This window comes from Lolium perenne, chromosome 2, assembly GCF_019359855.2.
Source record: "Lolium perenne isolate Kyuss_39 chromosome 2, Kyuss_2.0, whole genome shotgun sequence".
In the NCBI taxonomy this organism is placed as follows: Eukaryota; Viridiplantae; Streptophyta; class Magnoliopsida; order Poales; family Poaceae; genus Lolium; species Lolium perenne.
This window is the reverse complement of record NC_067245.2, coordinates 109,698,982-109,717,987: the sequence shown is the minus strand read 5'-3', so window position 1 is coordinate 109,717,987 and position 19,006 is coordinate 109,698,982. Positions and strand designations below refer to the sequence as shown.

At 40.1% G+C, this 19,006-nt stretch overlaps 1 protein-coding gene and 1 long non-coding RNA gene across 2 annotated transcripts; one reads left to right on the top strand and one right to left on the bottom strand.

Annotated features, from left to right (window-relative positions):
- The first annotated feature begins 9,657 nt into the window (after nucleotides 1–9,657).
- Nucleotides 9,658–12,647, top strand: LOC127333657 (NEP1-interacting protein-like 1). Its single transcript, XM_051360047.2, has 5 exons — nucleotides 9,658–10,064; nucleotides 10,623–10,801; nucleotides 11,247–11,330; nucleotides 12,030–12,197; nucleotides 12,272–12,647. Exons 1-5 carry the CDS (start codon nucleotides 9,896–9,898, stop codon nucleotides 12,413–12,415), a joined length of 744 nt encoding a protein of 247 aa, XP_051216007.1. The 5' UTR covers nucleotides 9,658–9,895; the 3' UTR covers nucleotides 12,416–12,647.
- A 2,838-nt stretch (nucleotides 12,648–15,485) lies between these two features.
- On the bottom strand, nucleotides 15,486–18,782 carry LOC127333658 (uncharacterized). Its single transcript, XR_007871423.2, has 5 exons — nucleotides 18,219–18,782; nucleotides 18,014–18,087; nucleotides 17,075–17,148; nucleotides 16,904–17,001; nucleotides 15,486–16,525 (listed from the first exon to the last, which is right to left on the bottom strand). It is a non-coding gene; the product is annotated as an uncharacterized lncRNA (long non-coding RNA).
- Nucleotides 18,783–19,006: the final 224 nt, after the last annotated feature.

Here is a 19,006-nt window from a genome sequence, read left to right as displayed (position 1 = left end):
CGTATTGTGTGGAAGATGATTGTTTGCAGAAAACAGTAAAACAAGTATTGCAGTAGATTGTATTTCAGTAAAGAGAATTGGACCGGGGTCCACAGTTCACTAGAGGTGTCTCTCCCATAAGGCAAACAGCATGTTGGGTGAACAAATTACAGTTGGGCAATTGACAAATAGAGAGGGCATGACCATGCACATACATATCATGATGAGTATAGTGAGATTTAATTGGGCATTACGACAAAGTACATAGACCGCCATCCAACTGCATCTATGCCTAAAAAGTCCACCTTCAGGTTATCATCCGAACCCCTCCAGATTAAGTTGCAAAGCAGAGACAATTGCATTAAGTATGGTGCGTAATGTAATCAACAACTACATCCTTAGACATAGCATCAATGTTTTATCCCTAGTGGTAACATCACAACACAACCTTAGAACTTTCTCACATCCTTGTCCTGTGTCAATGCAGGCATTAACCCACTATCGAGCATAAGTACTCCCTCTTGGAGTTACAAGCATCTACTTGGCCAGAGCATCTACTAGTAACGGAAAGCATGCAAGATCATAAACAACACGTAGATATAACTTTGATAATCAACATAACAAGTATTCTCTATTCATCGGATCCCAACAAACGCAACATATAGAATTACAGATAGATGATCTTGATCATGTTAGGCAGCTCACAAGATCCGACAATGATAGCACAATGGGGAGAAGACAACCATCTAGCTACTGCTATGGACCCATAGTCCAGGGGTAGACTACTCACACATCACACCGGAGGCGACCATGGCGGCGTAGAGTCCTCCGGGAGATGATTCCCCTCTCCGGCAGGGTGCCGGAGGCGATCTCCTGGATCCCCCGAGATGGGATCGGCGTTGGCGGCGTCTCTGGAAGGTTTTCCGTATCGTGGCTCTCGGTACTGGGGGTTTCGTCACGGAGGCTTTAAGTAGGCGGAAGGGCAAGTCAGGAGGGGGCACAGGGGCCCCACACCACAGGCCGGCGCGGCAAAGGGCGGGGTCGCGCCGCCCTAGGGTTTGGGCACCCTGTGGCCCCACTTCATTTCGTCTTCGGACTTCTGGAAGCTTCGTGGAAAAATAGGCCCCTGGGCTTTGATTTCGTCCAATTCCGAGAATATTTCCTTACTAGGATTTCTGAAACCAAAAACAGCAAAAAAACGACAAGCTGGCACTTCGGCATCTTGTTAATAGGTTAGTTCCAGAAAATGCACGAATATGACATAAAGTGTGCATAAAACATGTAGATAACATCAATAATGTGGCATGGAACATAAGAAATTATCGATACGTCGGAGACGTGTCAGTACCCATCTAATAAGCCTTGGCTTAGCATCTTTTTTTGTCATAAGGTATCTAATTGCAGCATGATCAGTATGAATTGTAACTTTCGAATCAACAATATAGGATCTAAACTTATCGCAAGCAAAGACTACAACTAATAATTCTTTTTCAGTTGTAGCATAATTTGTTTGAGCAGCATCAAGAGTTTTGCTAGCATAATGAATAACATTTAATTTCTTATCTACTCGCTGTCCAAGAACAGCGCCTATAGCAAAATCACTAGCATCACACATAATTTCAAAAGGTAAATTCCAATCAGGAGGTTCAACTACAGGAGCAGTTGTTAAGGCTTTCTTTAGAGTTTCAAAAGCTTCCTTACAATCATCATCAAAAACAAAAGGTATATCTTTTTGAAGAAGATTAGTAAGAGGCTTTGAAATCTTAGAAAAGTCTTTAATAAATCTCCTATAAAACCCAGCATGACCAAGAACACTACGAATACCTTTAACATCCCTAGGATAGGGCATCTTCTCAATTGCTTCAACTTTAGCTCTATCAACTTCAATACCTCTCTCGAAAATTTTATGTCCCAATACAATTCCTTCATTAACCATAAAGTGGCACTTCTCCCAATTAAGAACAAGGTTAGTTTCTTCACATCTCTGCAATACTTTATCAAGGTTTCACAAGCAATTATCAAAAGAATTCCCATAGACAGAAAAATCATCCATGAATACCTCCACAATACTGTCACAAAAACCATGAAAAATAGCAGACATGCATCCTTGAAAAGTAGCAGGAGCATTACATAAACCAAAAGGCATACGCCTATAAGCATAAGTTCCATAGGGACAAGTGAAAGTGGTTTTTCTCTTGATCTTTAGTTTTAACAGCAATTTGTGAGAATCCAGAATAACCATCAAGAAAGCAAAAATGAGTATTTTTAGACAACCTCTCTAACATTTGATCAATAAAGGGTAAAGGGTAAAGATCTTTCTTAGTAACTTTATTAACTTTTCGATAATCAATGCACATTCTATACCCTACAACTACTCTTTGAGGGATGAGCTCATCATTATCATTAGGCACAACAGTCATTCCTCCCTTCTTAGGAACACAATGCACAGGACTAACCCATCTGCTATCAGCAATAGGATATATAATACCAGCTTCAAGAAGTTTTAATACCTCATTACTTACCACATCTTTCATCTTCGGAATTAGACGACGCTGATGTTCAACAACAGGCTTTGCATCATCTTCCATATTGATAGCATGTTGGCAAATAGAGGGAGAAATCCCCTTCAAATCATCAAGAGTGTAGCCAATAGCTCCTCGGTGTTTCTTCAATATTCCCAATAACCTTTCTTCCTCAAATTCTGAAAGCTTAGAACTAATAATAATAGGATATATTTTCTTATCATCAATATGAGCATACTTAAGATTATCAGGCAATGGTTTTAAATCAAAAACAGGATCTTCCTTTGGTGGTGGTGTTGTACCTAAATCTTCAACCGGCAAGTCATGTTTAAGAATAGGTTTACGAAGGAAAATTTCATCAAGCTCATTTCTTTCTTCCCTAAAGACTTCACTCTCACTATCCTCCAGATGTTGCTGCAAAGGATTATTAGGAGCAAGAGCAATAGATGCACACTGTTCAACTCTCAAATCATTATTAGGCAAATCAGCTTTATATGGAGTTTTGGCAAATTTAGAGAAATTAAACTCATAAGATTCACCAGCAAATTTAGTAACAATTTTTTCCTTCTTGCAATCTATAACAGCTCCACAAGTATTTAGAAAAGGTCTACCAAAAATAATAGGACAATACTTACTAGCAGCAGAACCAAGTACCAAAAAGTCAGCAGGATATTTAATCTTACCACATAGAACTTCCACATCTCGAACAATACCAATAGGAGAGATAGTTTCTCTATTAGCTAGCCGAATAACCACATCAATATTTTCAAGTTCACAAGAACCAATTTCATGCATGATCTCCGTATAAAGCTCATAAGGAATAGCACTAATACTTGCACCAATATCACATAAACCATAATAACAATGATCACCAATTCTAACAGAGAGCATAGGAACATTAGCTTTCCTAGACTTATTAGGATGCGAAACAATATTAGAAGCATCTTCACAAAAAATAAAATGACCATCTTCTACATTTTCAGTCACAAGATCTTTAATTATTGCAACAACAGGTTCAACCTTTATTTGTTCTTCAGGTTCTATAGGTTTCTTTGCACTTTTATTAACCGCACTAGATATAACAGAGTACTCCTTCATTTTAGCAGGGAAAGGAGTTTTTTCAATATAAGCTTCAGGAAGAATATGATCAACAGTTTCAATTATAGCACATTTATTTATAGATGGATCAATTTTATCTTTGTATGGTTCATGATACTTATCAAAATTCTTCCTAGGAAATTCAAAGTGAGAAGCAAAAGCTTTATAAAAGTTTGCAACGACTTGAGAATCAAGACCATAAGTTGCACTCATATTACGAAATTTATCAGTTTCCATAAAAACTTCAATGCATTTATAATCATAGTTTATACCTGACTCTCTATCTTTGTCGTTCTCCCATCCTTCAGTATTTTCCTGGATTCGATCAAGAATGTCCCTTTTAAACTCTTCTTCGTTGCGTGTAAATGATCCAGAACAAGAAGTATCCAGCAAAGTCTTATCTTGAAAAGACAATCTTGCATAGAAATTATCAATAATAATATTACCAGGAAGCTCATGAATGGGGCATTTGAGCATTAAAAACTTCAATCTCCCCCAAGCTTGGGCAATACTCTCTCCATCATGAGGCCAGAAATTATATATGCGGTTCCGATCTTTGTGAATTTCACTTGGAGGATAGAATTTGGAATAAAATAAAGGCACAATATCCTTCCAATCAAGAGAATCACCATTCTTCAGCAATTTATACCAATGCGCCGCTTTACCAGACAGCGATATAGAGAATAGTTTCTTTCTAACTTCATCCATAGCAATACCTGCACATTTGAATAACCCGCATAATTCATGTAAAAACAGTAAATGATCACCAGGATGGACAGTTCCATCCCCTTCATAGCGGTTATCCACAACACGTTCAATAATTTTCATAGGTATTTTGTATGGAACCTCTTTCTCACCTGGCGCCTCATCCACTACCTTTGCAGTAGTAGTAGATTTTCCAAAGAGGAATTCAAGAGAAGACCCCTCCATAATGATTTATAGCAGCAGGCAGAAATAAAAAATAGCACGTACAGTAAAGGTTTTCCATACCGATTCCACTTACCAATAGCGCTTCACTCCCCGGCAACGGCGCCAGAAAATAGTCTTGATGACCCACAAGTATAGGGGGTGTATCGTAGTACTTTCGATAAATAAGAATGTCGACCCCAACGAGGAGCAGAAGGTGTTGACAAGCAGTTTCGATGAAGGATTCACTGTAAATGCTCACAGACAAGTATTCAGGGGGTTTTGATATAGCAGATAAATAAAGTACGAGTAAGTAAAATGCGAGAGAAATAATTGCAGCGAGTGACCCAATCCTTTTTAGCACAAAGGACAAGCGGGTTTGTTTACTTATAATGACCAAACGTTCTTGAGGACACACGGGAATTTAGTCTAGTGCTTTCGCTTCATATAGCTGATTAGTCTTCATTGTTTTGATAAGTGTTGTGTGGGTGAACCTATGCTAATGCACCGCCCTTCCTAGGACTAATACATACTTGTGATTATACCCCTTGCAAGCATCCGCAAATACAAGAAAGTAATTAAGATAAATCTAACCACAGCCTTAAACTCTGAGATCCTGCTATCGCTCATGCACCGATATACTAACGGGGGTTCAGGTTGCTGTCACTCCGGCAACCCCGCAATTAGCAAACGAATACAAGATGTACTCCCCTAGGCCCATAAATGGTGAAGTATCATGTAGTCGACGTTCACATGACACCACTAGAAGAATAACACCACAACTTAAATATCATAACATTGAATACTAACCAACATAATTCACTACTAACATTTAGACTTCACCCATGTCCTCAAGAACTAAACGAACTACTCACGAGACATCATATGGAACATGATCAGAGGTGATATGATGGTGAATAACAATCTGAACATAAACCTTGGTTCAATGGTTTCACTCAATAGCATCAATAACAAGTAGAAATCAACACCGGGAGAGTTTCCCCTATTAAACAATCAAGATCAAACCCTAATTGTTACAGCGGTGACGAGGTGCAGCGGTGGAGATGGCGGTGATGATGATGAAGATGATGGTGATGATGATGGAGATGATGTCCAGCTCGATGACGATGACGATGGCGTCGATTTCCCCCTCCAGGAGGGAATTTCCCCGGCGGATTCCTGCCCGCCGGAGAGCTCTTTTCTCTCTGGTGTTTTCCGCCCCGCAGAGGCGGCTGTGACTCTTCGCGACTATCCCCTGGAGCTTAGGTTTTCGGGACGAAGATGTACGCGAAGGAGAGGAGGCCAGAGGGGGCTGTGGGCCCCCTCCTCACAAGGCGGCGCGGCCAGGCCTTGGCCCGCGCCGGCCTATGAGGTGGGCCCATGGCGGCCCTCCTCGGCTCCCCCTTCTGGCTCCCTTCGTCTTCTGGAAAAATAGGATTTTTCATATAATTTTCGTCAATTATTGATCTTCCGAAATATTGCATTCTGACGGCGCTTTTTCCAGCAGAATCCTGACTCCGGTGCGCGATCCTCCAATAATCATGAAACATGCAAAATAGATGAAATAACATAAGTATCATCTTCAAATATAAAATATATCAATGAATAACAGCAAATTATGATATAAAATAGTGATGCAAAATGGACGTATCAGCGATGTACCGCGCGGGATATCCCGTCCCGCCGGACATGCGCCTGCCAAGCATCAGCGGCTGGAGGATGGCCGTGAACGGCATAGGCGTCCCGCCGCCGCCGTCGCCAGGCTCGGAGCATTGGAGGGACTCCATCAGGGCCCGACGGTCTGCACTCGACGCTGACGAGCGGGTCGATCCGACCTGGGCGGCCACCGGCAACTACGCCTGGTGGGTCGCCTACTTCCAGGCGCAGTACGACATGGAAATGAACAGCACCACCGGCCTCGTCGGCCGGCCAAACAGTTGGAACAAGGACGGGTTTTCCAACCAAATAAAAGGGATCATTGGTAAATCCTCATAAATCAATATAAAATATGGTATTGTCATCATATATGTTGCAAATATGCGGGAACTCAATATGATAAATGACAAAGTCCATGTATGCATTTTACATGCATCAGGCTTATGGCCTGACCGACTGGCCCAGTTGATGGAAAATAGATATGTTGGGATCTGGCCCGGCGATAAGCTGTCAGATCCAACCCATGATGAAGGTTGGTCTGATCCGTAATGTGCACGATAAGGAATATTTTGCATAGTCTAGGCTTAGTCGGATAGAATCTCTACCATTATAACCCAAAATCCGAAACCTTTATAAGCCGGATCCTGGAAGTCCTCGAGGCACAACTCAACCCATTGTAATCAGGGACAAAGCTAGGAATTTTTACAATGGGGTCATCTCTATTTTCTCAATTTTCCAATGGGATCAAGCTCTATAAATTAATATTATTTAACACTAAGTAGTGAAGGTTTTGCTAATATCCATTGGGATCAGCTGACACCGTTGGCTATAAAGGAGCTCCGTCCCTAATTGGAATCTCGCACATGTCGCCTGAATAATTCAAAACAAGCAGGAGTAGGGTCTCACCACCATCATGAGATATTCGAAGCTAGGTAACACTTTCTCCTATGTGGAGGAGAGACATAAAAAAAAGTAAGGAGAGTGGGCTGTCATGTAAGGGAGCCCACTTTTGTGCATGCTTCTAGGAAAATTTGATATATGTGAAGAGCGAGATAAAGAGAAAGTCCTAAAATTAGTAACCTAATAGTTAATCTTACAGCCAACCTTTTTGTATGAGTGACTAAACAACATGACACTTGTTTATGGCCAACACATGGTTAGAAAGGTCACATTTGATTTTATTTTGGAGTTGACATTTTGAAGTTTCAAAAATCTCCTAGACGTTGACAACGACTTATTCTATGGTCTTGCAAATAAAATTTTGAATATTAAATACTTTTTATCCTGACCTACACAAAGTGACAAGTACATAGGTTTTTTGAATTTTGCACTATTCATTATCCGAGATCTCGAAATTTGTCTTTTTTACCATAGCCTAGAATACATCATAATTCTCATTGGTTTTTTGCGCGTAGGTAGATGCCATCATTATCAACAAGCAAGATTTTCTTAGAATTTTTAAGACTTTAATTCCTGATTTAGAAAAATGAAAATTCTGAAACAAAGCACTCACCTAGCTATACTATTAAACATGTTCGTACTCCTTACTGTCTCATTAGATTAGACTAAACTGTGGTGTACTGAGCACGCGATAGCTATTATATTAGAATTTTCATAAAATATATTTTCAAATTATATGCATTTGGCATTATGAATGTTGATATTTTTTTCTTCTATTCTTGATCAACATTTCCAAATTTTAACTTTGGCTAAACCCAGAAAGTGAGGTAATTGTGAATGAATGGAGTACTTGCTCTAATGGATGGTATTTATTTTCAATGGTAATTTAATTTGAATGGTGCGATGGGTAGAATTGGCTTAGAATCACTAGTTTTGCTTCTTGATGCTGTAAGGGCTGGTGTGTGCTCGGAGGTTTCGGTTTTTGATGGATGACATGTCCGTTTGGCGCTGGGCATGGGAATGATGTTTTGGCTCCTGGGTGCGTATGCTCCCTTTAATTTGAACTGCAACTTTCATATATTTTAGAGTGTTAAAAAAATTTAAACGAAAAATTTATGTGTACATCTTCAAATGGTAAGTGTCCCCAAAGTGTTTGCACGAAAAATCAACTTGTCCTTTGGGCTATGTAAAAAAGATAAAATTTAGTGCTAAAAATAAGTCTTTTTGTGAGACTTGTTTTGTCTTTTTTACAGCGACCATAAAAAATATCGGGTTTTCACGAGACTGCATGAACGCACATGGATTGTCGAGATGTACATGCGAATTTTTTGTTAGAATTTTTTGATATTTAAAAAAATGTTTTTTTGGTGGAGGGAACATATGCACCCAAGAGTCGAACTGAATTATATACTTCCGTTTTCAAACTACTACTATAGAAACATGCGACACTGTGTTTTCATCAGTAAAATTACTTTCACCGTTCATAATTCCTGCCGTGGTTTTACGACAAGAATTATGAAATGGAGGAAGTACTAGTAACTCGTGACTGCACCTTTAGGCCTCCCTGATTCAAATCAATTTTACATGATTCTTAGAATTTTTTTCCTACGCGGGTATTTAAATTCATTGGATTGTAGAATCCTAAGGATTTTGTTGCACTCACATTTAGATGAAATTTTATGTTCACTAAAATCGCTTGCCATATTTTCTATGTTCTTGTGCTGTTAAACACTTTCCGACAAAAAAAAACTTATGGACAGCGTAAAAACCCTTGCTTGACAGATCCGAGGAGAAGGACTACCCATGCAGGCGCCATATACACCATGGAGGCATTTCCATGGCCTTGACTATGACACCTCCTCTCTAGGAACGAGGGAAAACTTAGGTCCACGGCCTCGCTCCTTTTCCTTCAAAGGGCTGACCTGTTATCCATGGTGTTCTTTGGAGTTGTCGTCACTACCTAGGGCACGGGCCTCCGGGGTATATATGTACAATGCACATCATTGTTGGCCCTTTCAAGACAACACCTTCCTTTGTTAAAATATGATACACATTTTCATGGTGTATTTTAGAAGAAAAAAATACATGTAGTTTTCTAATCCTACATACCCGCTCCCTATGGGTTGATAGTCACATGCCATATGAATCCAGTGCCACAAAAATAGATCTTCTTTTAAATTGATGGTTAACTTTTATTTTCTGAGTCGGTGCTATTTGTGTCAACTGAAATCTTTTGATAATATTTTTTTAGGAAAAATCTTGATATGCCATTAAAATTTTCCTACTAAGTGCAGTACCACTAGAAACTTCTTTTAAATAAATAAATACGTATCTAGTGTCACAAAAAATGAAACTTCTTTTAAATCGATGGTAGGTATATATTTTATTTTCAGAGTCGGTGCTAGGTCACCTGAAATCTCTGGACAGCTAAATATTTTGATAATCTTGATTACCTGAGCTTTGGTCAAGCTTAAACGCGAAGAATGAGGCAGGCAGGCAGCGTGCCGCAGCCCTAACCCTGACCGACCCAAACCCATTCATGAATCGCACGCTTCAAGGGAACGACGGTTTTTCCTTGCCCCGCATTAATTGCCCTCCCCCTCCCTGCCATTCATGGCCTCCTCCTCCTCCTCCTCTATCCCCTCCTCCCCTGCCTCGTCTCGTCTCCACTCGGGACTCTTCCCCACCTCCTTGTCCCTCAAGATTTCTCTCTCCAACCCCCTCTCCTCCACCACCGGTATATATACGCCAACCCCCGTGCGCGAACCATTCCACGCTCCTCGTAGCATGCTTGCCAAGTTTCTTGGATCCTTCGACGGTGCTGGCCGGCCTTGATGGATCATTGGGTGTCTTCTTCTTCGTATTCCGGCGCGGCAGCCGCTTCTTTGACCCCCTGCAGCCGCATCGGTGCGGTGTGGAGATCGTGCCGGAGCTGCGCCGCCGCGGCTCTGGCGGCGGCAGGGTGGGCGCTCGGCGCGATGTTCACCTGCGTCTTCGCCGTCGGTACGTACCCGGTTTTGGCTCCCTCCTGTGCTCGGTCAATGCTTGCTGCTCCGCTAGGTTTGTAGATTACGGCTTACTTTGGGCTGCCCAAGATTAATTCTTGTTTCTGGGGATGTCGATGCTTCGTCTTGGATATTCATTGGTTCATCGGTTGTTAATTAAGGGATTGATTGCTCATTTCACTGTTCTCCCGCTCTAGGCGCGGTTATTATTGTTGGGATTCTGGAGTTTACCATCTGCTGGGGTTCTTATTTGCTCCAATTGGGAACAATTCAAATCCTGTGGGCAGAAATTTCGAAACTTCTTTGCCACTTCTGTCATGACATATGCTAAGCCTATCTTAAAAAGCTTCCGCTTCAATATTTTTAATCGCTTCACGGTTGACCATTGCCCTCTATTTAGGTTCTCTGTCTTGGCCCTGCTTGCAACTTTGAATTCATTGCGTATTGCAATTGTTCCATGAGAATTTTTTATTGTGTCAAAAAAGTCGGTACAATTTGTATCTGAAAATTTTCTTATTGTGACTTTTTTTCTTCTTCTTTTATGTTTATAATGCAGTGGGTTCGCTGGTTGGGATCTTCATCGGTGCCTGCATGGGGATGTCCACTGAAAGCGGCGTGCTCCGAGGAGCCGGCGTGGGAGCAGTCTCTGGCGCGGTCTTCTCTATTGAGGCTGTTGAGTCCTGCATCGAAATTTCGAGATCCAGTGAATCCGGAAAACATAGCATCCTATTTGTGGTGAGTACAGAGTAATCTAGTGGGCTCCTCTTTTTCTTATGCATTGGACAAAAGGTGAAAGATCATTTTCATGTACCTACCCAAAGACATATACCTCACTACGATGTCGACTAGCGTAAGCATGAGATGTGTGTGATGGAAAGTTGTGGAATCTTCAATGCTGGCTGATTTTTTTTGGAGCTTATTCAGTTGAAGAGAAATTAGAAAATCATGGAAAACATATGCTACAAGTAACTCCAGGAAATGATGTCGCATTCCATTAGTTGTTGCACTATGTTATCGTCATTTTTGTGTGAATAAGTGAAGCAGCAATTCATAAACATAGTTTAGTTTCTTCAACAAACAAAAAACAAGAGCTTACATTTTTCTGTGAATAGTTGAAGCAGCAATTCCTAAGCTGAGTCAATTTTTTACTCATTATGATGTTATATGTTTGTTCTTTCAGCTTGACATCATCTCTAGCCTCTTCAGTGGGCGAATTGTCTGGGAGAAAGTCAGTCCAGCACTGCAGCGTGCTGTGCAAAGCCAGGTATAGCTCTTCAGTTTAGGTAGTTCTAAATTTATAATGATTGGCAGTATGATCCTATTGCTCTCTCGTGGCTAAAATTGTAACTGATTATTGGTGCCAGAGAGATCAAACCTTAATTTTCTTTGTTTGTGCCATCTAAATTACGAAAAATCTTCAGATATGTTTACATGCCATTATCTTAAAACTAATAAGCAAACCATGCCTTTTGGCTATCTATCTAGCAACATAAATAGTCAAATGTCACTTTGGTACACTGTGTTTGTTTCCTGAGCTGCACCATTAGAACCTGTTACTAATTAACCTTGGTCTAGAACTTCTAAACCGAACTGACCAATCTGTATATAGTGCATGAAAGTGGTGTTATCACGGTCTAAATACCTTACATAAGTACGCGTGATACAGTATTGAATTAAGAAAAAATAATCTTGATAATGATGTGCACTGTTGAATAGATTACATATTATTCAAGATTTAACTTGTGAGCGATCATTTCGCACTATCTGTTTTATAGGACCATAGAGTGCTCCCTTCAGTGTACATACTCTATCTACTTTTATAGGACCAGATAGTGCCAGCAGCATTAACTTCTAGGCACGACAACCATAATTGCATCTGGTGCTGATTGCAACTTTGCAAGGTTCTATGTGATTTCAAAGGGAGTTGCATGCTAGGTCTCACTCAATGTTTTGTGTAACGCAGATGAGCTTACTGAGCACACCATTCATCGACAACAATGACCTTTTCGAAACTGGCAATAGGGGTGGCATGTCAAGAGATCTGATCAACAAGATCCCAGCGATCAGGTTGAGCTCTGCAACCAACTCTGATCAGGATATTGATAGGAGCTGCTGTTCAGTGTGCCTTCAGGTTAGTATGTTCTCACATTAGCAGCCAAAAAAATGAAGTTTCTTGTACTGATGACGTGCTATACTACTATCCAGGACTTTGGATGCCGGCAATTCGTGAGAGCCTTGCCTCAGTGTGAGCACATTTTCCACGTGCAATGCATCGACAACTGGCTTCAAAGGAATGCTTCCTGCCCACTGTGCAGGGGTGGTGTTCATATAGACCATATACACATGTAAATAAACTTGCTGCGCACCTGGTGTATTTTCATGTCGAATACCCGTGCGCACAATCTATATCGTAAAAATAGTCTGTATACATAGAGGTTTTCTTCCTTTTGCCAGTCTTCCGTTGGGGTGGGGGGCTATGTCTGTTCCAGCTGCACGTTTTTGTCATAGCAATAACATGATATGTACATTTTCTAAATGGAACTGACTATAACAAGCTTGGCCACAATTTTCTCCGCTGTTAGCCACTGATATCGACTTTGCAAAGGTAATTTGCTTGCAAAATTGTCAACTGCTGTAAGTACAGAGGCTTACATCGCAGCTGAAGGTTGGTGCTAATTGTACGCTGCTGCCACTATCTGTTGAGGCAGAAAGTGTTTCAAATAAACAGCTGCTGGGTCGTTATTTTGATCCCACACTGGCAGACTCTTAAACGACATGAGCTTCTTCATGACGTATCTGGGAAGAAGAAAAAAAAGATATCGGGAGCTGCTGCTAGTTGCAAATGAATGGTAGAAACGGTGGCCTTTTCTTTATTGAGAGCAAACGAAACCTCTCCATCATGCTGTTTATAGAGAGAAAAGTGACGTGCCTTCTTGCAGAAGATGCAACGTGACAGAAATATTGATTGAGATAGCTACAGTTATCAAGCGTTTAATAACCATGTTTTATAGTCATGATGGAGAGGTGATTAGTCGACGCCAAGCAGCCGATAAGATCCAACGTCGTTGCTTCTTGTAAAAGAGTTTTAAAAGAGCTGAGGAGGTGATACTGACTATGTGCTGTTGCAATCTGTCATTCAAAAATATAAAATACTAGGAGTATTTTATTTAAACAAATTAGATGAAGTTTGACACAAGTATTCCACTACCTTGATACAATTTCTGAAGAAGAAAAAAGAAAGATATCAGGGAGGAAAAAAATACCTCCCAAAAAAGCAGAACATGACAATGGCTTGACCCAGAACGGGAGCACTAAGGATTAGGGGTGTTGGCAATCCTCGCTGGTTTGCACGTCTCATTTTGGAATTAGAACCGGGTTTGAACACTCCTACCATGGATCATACTTTTATTTTTTGCGAATTACCATGGATCATACTTGTGTGCACCACTTTGAATGTATGATGAGTTGTCTTCGACATATTTCGGAATTTAACCAATGTCTTCAGAAATATATGAATTGTGTATAGTCTCTCAAAAAATGGGCAGGTTAATGAGAAATGAGATTCTGACGTACACGGGATCTACTGTGCACGTTGCTATTGTTGGATCTGCATTGTTTCTTGCCTCAGGGTTCATGCTGCCAAAAATCATTATGTTCCGATATTGCATAGGGATTGAATCTAGCATATGTGCACAATCAGATGGTGGATAATATTGTTTTTTTAGATTCAAGGCTCCACGAGTCCGACTTTAAATTAATAAAGCCCACATCGGCCAGAGTTTACAAAATGCTGAAAAACAGCTTACAGGTGACGAAGAACAAGCACTAAAAAAGAAAAAAAAAACATTGAAGCGAAGCTTGATCATCGACGCCATTGTCCCGCGCTGCGATCTGACTGAAGGGGAAGCGAGGTTCTGGAAGCACGCCACGGAGGACTCGTACCATCGTCGAACGCCGTGGATAATATTGTTCATTGCTCCACTCTTTGTTTCCTTTTGTATCCTCCTCGGGCCTCAAATTCCATCCCTCAACCCTGAATTTTTCATTAGAAGTTTGTAATTCCTAAAACATTTGTATATTCCAAAGTGGTGAATTCTCGACCAACAAATTGCATGTGAAGTGTGAAATCACAAAGTTTCATTACAAGGACCGATCCTAGTAGAATTCTAGCATCCTCCCATTTATCACCGAATTTACTATTTTAAATGTGAGAGCCATCATTGATATCTTGCGGTATTTGACAAGTATCTTCAGAGCTATCTAAATTTCATATAGGCTCGCCAAGAAAGGGCACATTGCAATTTACAACTTTGTAGAAACATCCCTCTACTTTAATTCTGCATGTATTTGTCTTGTACTATCTTAAAAGTTATGAATTCTACGTAGCGCAACACTTAATCCTCCCCACTTTCTCTCAGCCTTCCATTGCTTTCTCTTTCAGAGCGCACTCTATCTCTGCCCCCCACCCATAAGAGCAACTCTAACTGAGCCCGTAAACGGGTCAAAACCGAAAAACAACCGCCGTTTTACGGGTTCGGGACGAAAAACTGCGCCGATCAGTGACCGTAAAAGGAGCAAAACCGAAAAACTTTTTTCGGGCTGAGACCGAAAACTCAAAACGGCCTGTATTTGTTAATAAGAGGTGTCTGACCCTATGTAATTTAGGGTTTGTACTCCCATAGTCCCATGGAGTACATGATAGTATAATAGTATATCATGGTATATGCTTTTTTAGGGGATAATATGGGTCAATCGATATTCTACAAAAGAGAAACGAAACTATCTATATCTAAATAAAGTTATGTCAATTAGTTTGGAACAAATTGAGTACATGTGATAGTATAATAGTATACTAGATTTAGATGTGCGCCTTGGCGCACGACCCCGTGAATCTAATAAGAATACACATTTCGTATAGCACCCATAAAAATTAAGTGCAAAAATAATAATACATTTCTTAGGTTTCAGAAAACGAAGTCGATAGGATGAACTTAGGATAAGGCAAACAAAATTCCAAACAAAATTGGAAACATTTATATATAACAGGGAAACATAGGAGTATATTATAGTAGAAAACAACCGATGGCTATGTCAAGAGTAATAGAAGTAATGAAAGAACAACAAAAGCAACATCTACATAAGTTGGGCATTCTTGTAGCACCGAGGAAACGTAAATGGTACTTGCACCACCAAAATTTAACACCCCTGCAAATGGAAATATAAATTAAGCAACAGTCAAATGTAAGAAACGGTAACAACAGAACATTAACACATATTCGATACTATAATATCATGATTATCTAGCTAGGTTATATATCTCGCTAGGTTCTATAAATTAAGGTCAAAGCCCATGGCTTGAATGCTAATAAAAAAGATGCACAATATTGAGCACCTGTCCAGAGAAATGAAGACATATGCCTCCCAGCAATAAACCAGCTCCTAGAACGGATGAAATTGTCATAGAGCAAAAAAACAATACTAAAATACTTGAGATCTTAGATCCAGTGCCTTGCTGTCGCCTTGACCCAAACATCCACCGTCCAAGCACATCCCACGGCCAGCAACAGTTCACAACCCAAATCATCACCCACGGGATCAGACACAGTCTCTCCGTCCTTGCGCACGCTTCAGGAAGAGGAAAATACTATGTCGCTGTATTCCGCACCAATGGACAGGTTACAAAGTGCTATATTAAGCATTTATGAAAATCAGTGATAAGCAAGCAGCATCAAGCATGGTTTTAACATAGTTGGTATAGAGCAATACACAAAAAAAGCACATACATTAGATATTTAAGATATAATTGGATGCTTGGAACTGAAAGGTAGTATGTAGTACAATCATTACTACAGGGGACATTAGTTTCATCAGGGCACATTAATTTCATCAGGTTTAGAAATTATAGTTGAATGTCTTATAATCAAAATATTGAATCGCCTTCAAATACATAGAACAGAAACTGGCAGAAACAAATAAATGATCTGTTGAAAAAATAAACAATATCAAGGTTAGGTGGTGGGTACAAAAATCTTGAAATATTTTCATCAGATTTAGCAATTATAGCTGAATGCCTTAAAATCATGGCATAACATGCCAATAGCATACGTCACCACCATAGAAATCGGTGACTACCAGCAACATAGACCAAACACGCACGAGGCACAGACACACAAAAGAAGTGCACGGACATGCTGACGACCACCCAAACATGGTGGAAAGCACATCCGTCCTGGGAACCTTAGCAGATCTATGTTGCTGGTGTTCCACTTCACGTTAGCTAGAACTATTCATCAGATACAAAACCTTCCCCTGCATCTCCCTTCTTGACCAGTCATACAACGACAGATGTGCATGTGTCGCTGGAACCTGCTAGAAGCAAGGGCCTGAACCCATCAGGTACCATGAGCTGGCTAATACAGTGGTGTTCAGAGCTAGCGATATGCATGTCTCCATTGCTTCCTGTTGTATAAACAATAAGAAATAAGAAAGCTGGTACAAAAAACACAAGCAAACACGGTCATACTATGTTTTGACAGAACACGTTGATACCAGGCACCTAATAATCTATCAGCTATATGAAATCTGAGATTTAATCGATCCTCAACAACCACAAATATGGATATGAAAACTACATCATATTTCTTGAGCTATGCCCGGTCATTGCCACTGTTCAGTCCCAAGTTCACATTTATTTGAACAAAAATAATGCAGGAAAAAATGAAATTATCTTTACTTAAAAAATAGACCGAGCGTAAGGCATTATAGGCATAGCAGTTTCTAGTTCTCCATAACAAAAAGGGAAGAGCGCGTTAAAAATTCTGGAATGCACACACGTACATTTCAAGACCTAAGAAATAGCGTCTTTCAAAAGATAGAGAGGCAGCAATAATCAATCACACCCTGCCTAAGCCAGTCAACGATTCAATCACACGGACCTACAAAAGTAACAGACTGAGATTTATATCAAGAAGATGGGATGCAATGAAAATGAAGGTGCATATATGATACCTAATTTGCTATGAACTTCTTATTTTTTAGGTGCATCAAGAAACAAAATCCTCTAGCCCAGGGTCAGAGAAAGACTGAAAGGTAAAACAAAAAAAGATTCAATTTCACATCCACCTTCTGCTATCTCCATGTATAAATAATTGAGAGAGTAGTTACAGGGAAATTAAGAGATACAACTCATGCAAGCCTTTATTTTCATCTTTCCAAGAACATAGCCTGAAATGTGAATAAACATATGTGGTTTTGATAAAACATAACCATCACATACAAATAACTGAAAGTACTGATTTTAAGGTTGATGCTTAAACAATCCTTGGTTCTAAACTGATTGCACCTTCCAACACAGTAACCTGTCATAGAAGGTGCCCCAGCTGCAATGGAAGCACCATTCAGTGGTAGATGCACTCATATTCAAACCCTTCTTCTTTTATTACCACCTATTGACCTATATATGCATTATTGCAACCATAAAGTAAGAGAGACTGGAAGTTATGATACCAATAACTGTTATGTATAAATATCTCAAAATCCACGTTCTCTATATATGCACAAGCTTTCCTGTTATGCACGTCGTAGGTAGAATTCCTGGTGATAAAAACTAAAAGAACATTGTATCTAAGTTCAAATTGTAAAAGGACCATATGGGGGGGAAATATGAGAATGAATCACTACCAAATAAGTCACTCCCCAAATTTTCCTACATAGATATTTCTAGATCAAATAACTTATCCACCAAATTTCCCTAGAAATCCACCTGCACCAAGCATTGTTCAACCTGTCGATACTTTTTCTCGAACAGGACACATCATTATTATAAAATTTAAAGGTACAATAGTGCAGTAATGTTCATATCTCCCATCCTCTGATTAGCTTGTATGTATATTAGATATTCAGTATGTAACTATTTACAATACAACAGATGAGAAAAAGGACAAATACCAGATGTACACCGTGAAGTTGATAATATTAGTCCCTTTCTGACCTTTGCTTTCAACTCATTGCTCATCCATTTCCTGAACAAGAAACCATACATATTGAAATTTAATTTGCGCTGCATAAACAAAACAAAAACGAAGATGGAAAAGAGGTAGAGAGGCAGCAGTTGTGGCTGCAGCAACAGCACACTCATCACCGTCAGATCTACCTCGCCCTTCGGCTGGAGAGAGAGAAGACACGCCATCGAAGCCCTCCTTCTGTAGCCAGACAAAGAGGGGTACGGATGGGATCGTGGAGCTCCAAGCACGCCGCCGAGGTCTCTTCCTCCTCTGCCAATCCTCTTTTTTTTCACCACTCCTTCTCCCTCTGTTTCTGCTCTTCCTGTTGGTTCTCACCAGTAGCAGTAGCACATCGCATCACCTCATGGTCGCAGCAGCAGGTCGAGCAACACGATCTTTATTCAAACAACAATGTCCAGTGATATCACCAAAAGTATCTAACAGGACAACTATGAAATTCTGGGAAGCAATAGCATCTTAAAAAGGAATACCGTGGAAGTAAATCTAATGGAGACATTAAAAGAAAGCTAAATGCAAGAAAATAAGTAACTGCGATCAAGCTTAAGTAGGGTTTGTAATATAACAGAGAATGGAAGTAAATCTAAAGGAAACATTAAGAGAAAGCTAAATTATGCCAGGTTTGCAGTCCTACAACATATATAGCAGTACATTTCAATTGCAGAGAGAGAACCAATATTAACTAAGAGGAAGAAGTGTAGATGGGAAAGCCAGATCAATGGAAACGCTTATAAATGCAGAGTATGGAAGTCTGGTTACTGATAACAACATTGCATGCTGATGTGCACCTACTGTTCGTCAATAAATTAATACAAGAAGAAATTTATATGCTGCAAATAGAACACTTCTCTAGGTCTGCAATAGAAGGGGCAAGTGTGCTTGAGTTTCCTCAAAGGCTGCTCACTACACGCAGCCACTG

What these genes read in the sequence shown, in the direction of transcription:
- LOC127333657 (XM_051360047.2), top strand. Translation starts at nt 9,896, where the DNA reads ATGGATCATTGGGTGTCTTCTTCTTCGTATTCCGGCGCGGCAGCCGCT. An exon ending in AACATAGCATCCTATTTGTG is followed by an intron (nt 10,802 to 11,246) that starts GTGAGTACAGAG and finishes TTGTTCTTTCAG; the next exon opens with CTTGACATCATCTCTAGCCT. An exon ending in AGCGTGCTGTGCAAAGCCAG is followed by an intron (nt 11,331 to 12,029) that starts GTATAGCTCTTC and finishes TGTGTAACGCAG; the next exon opens with ATGAGCTTACTGAGCACACC.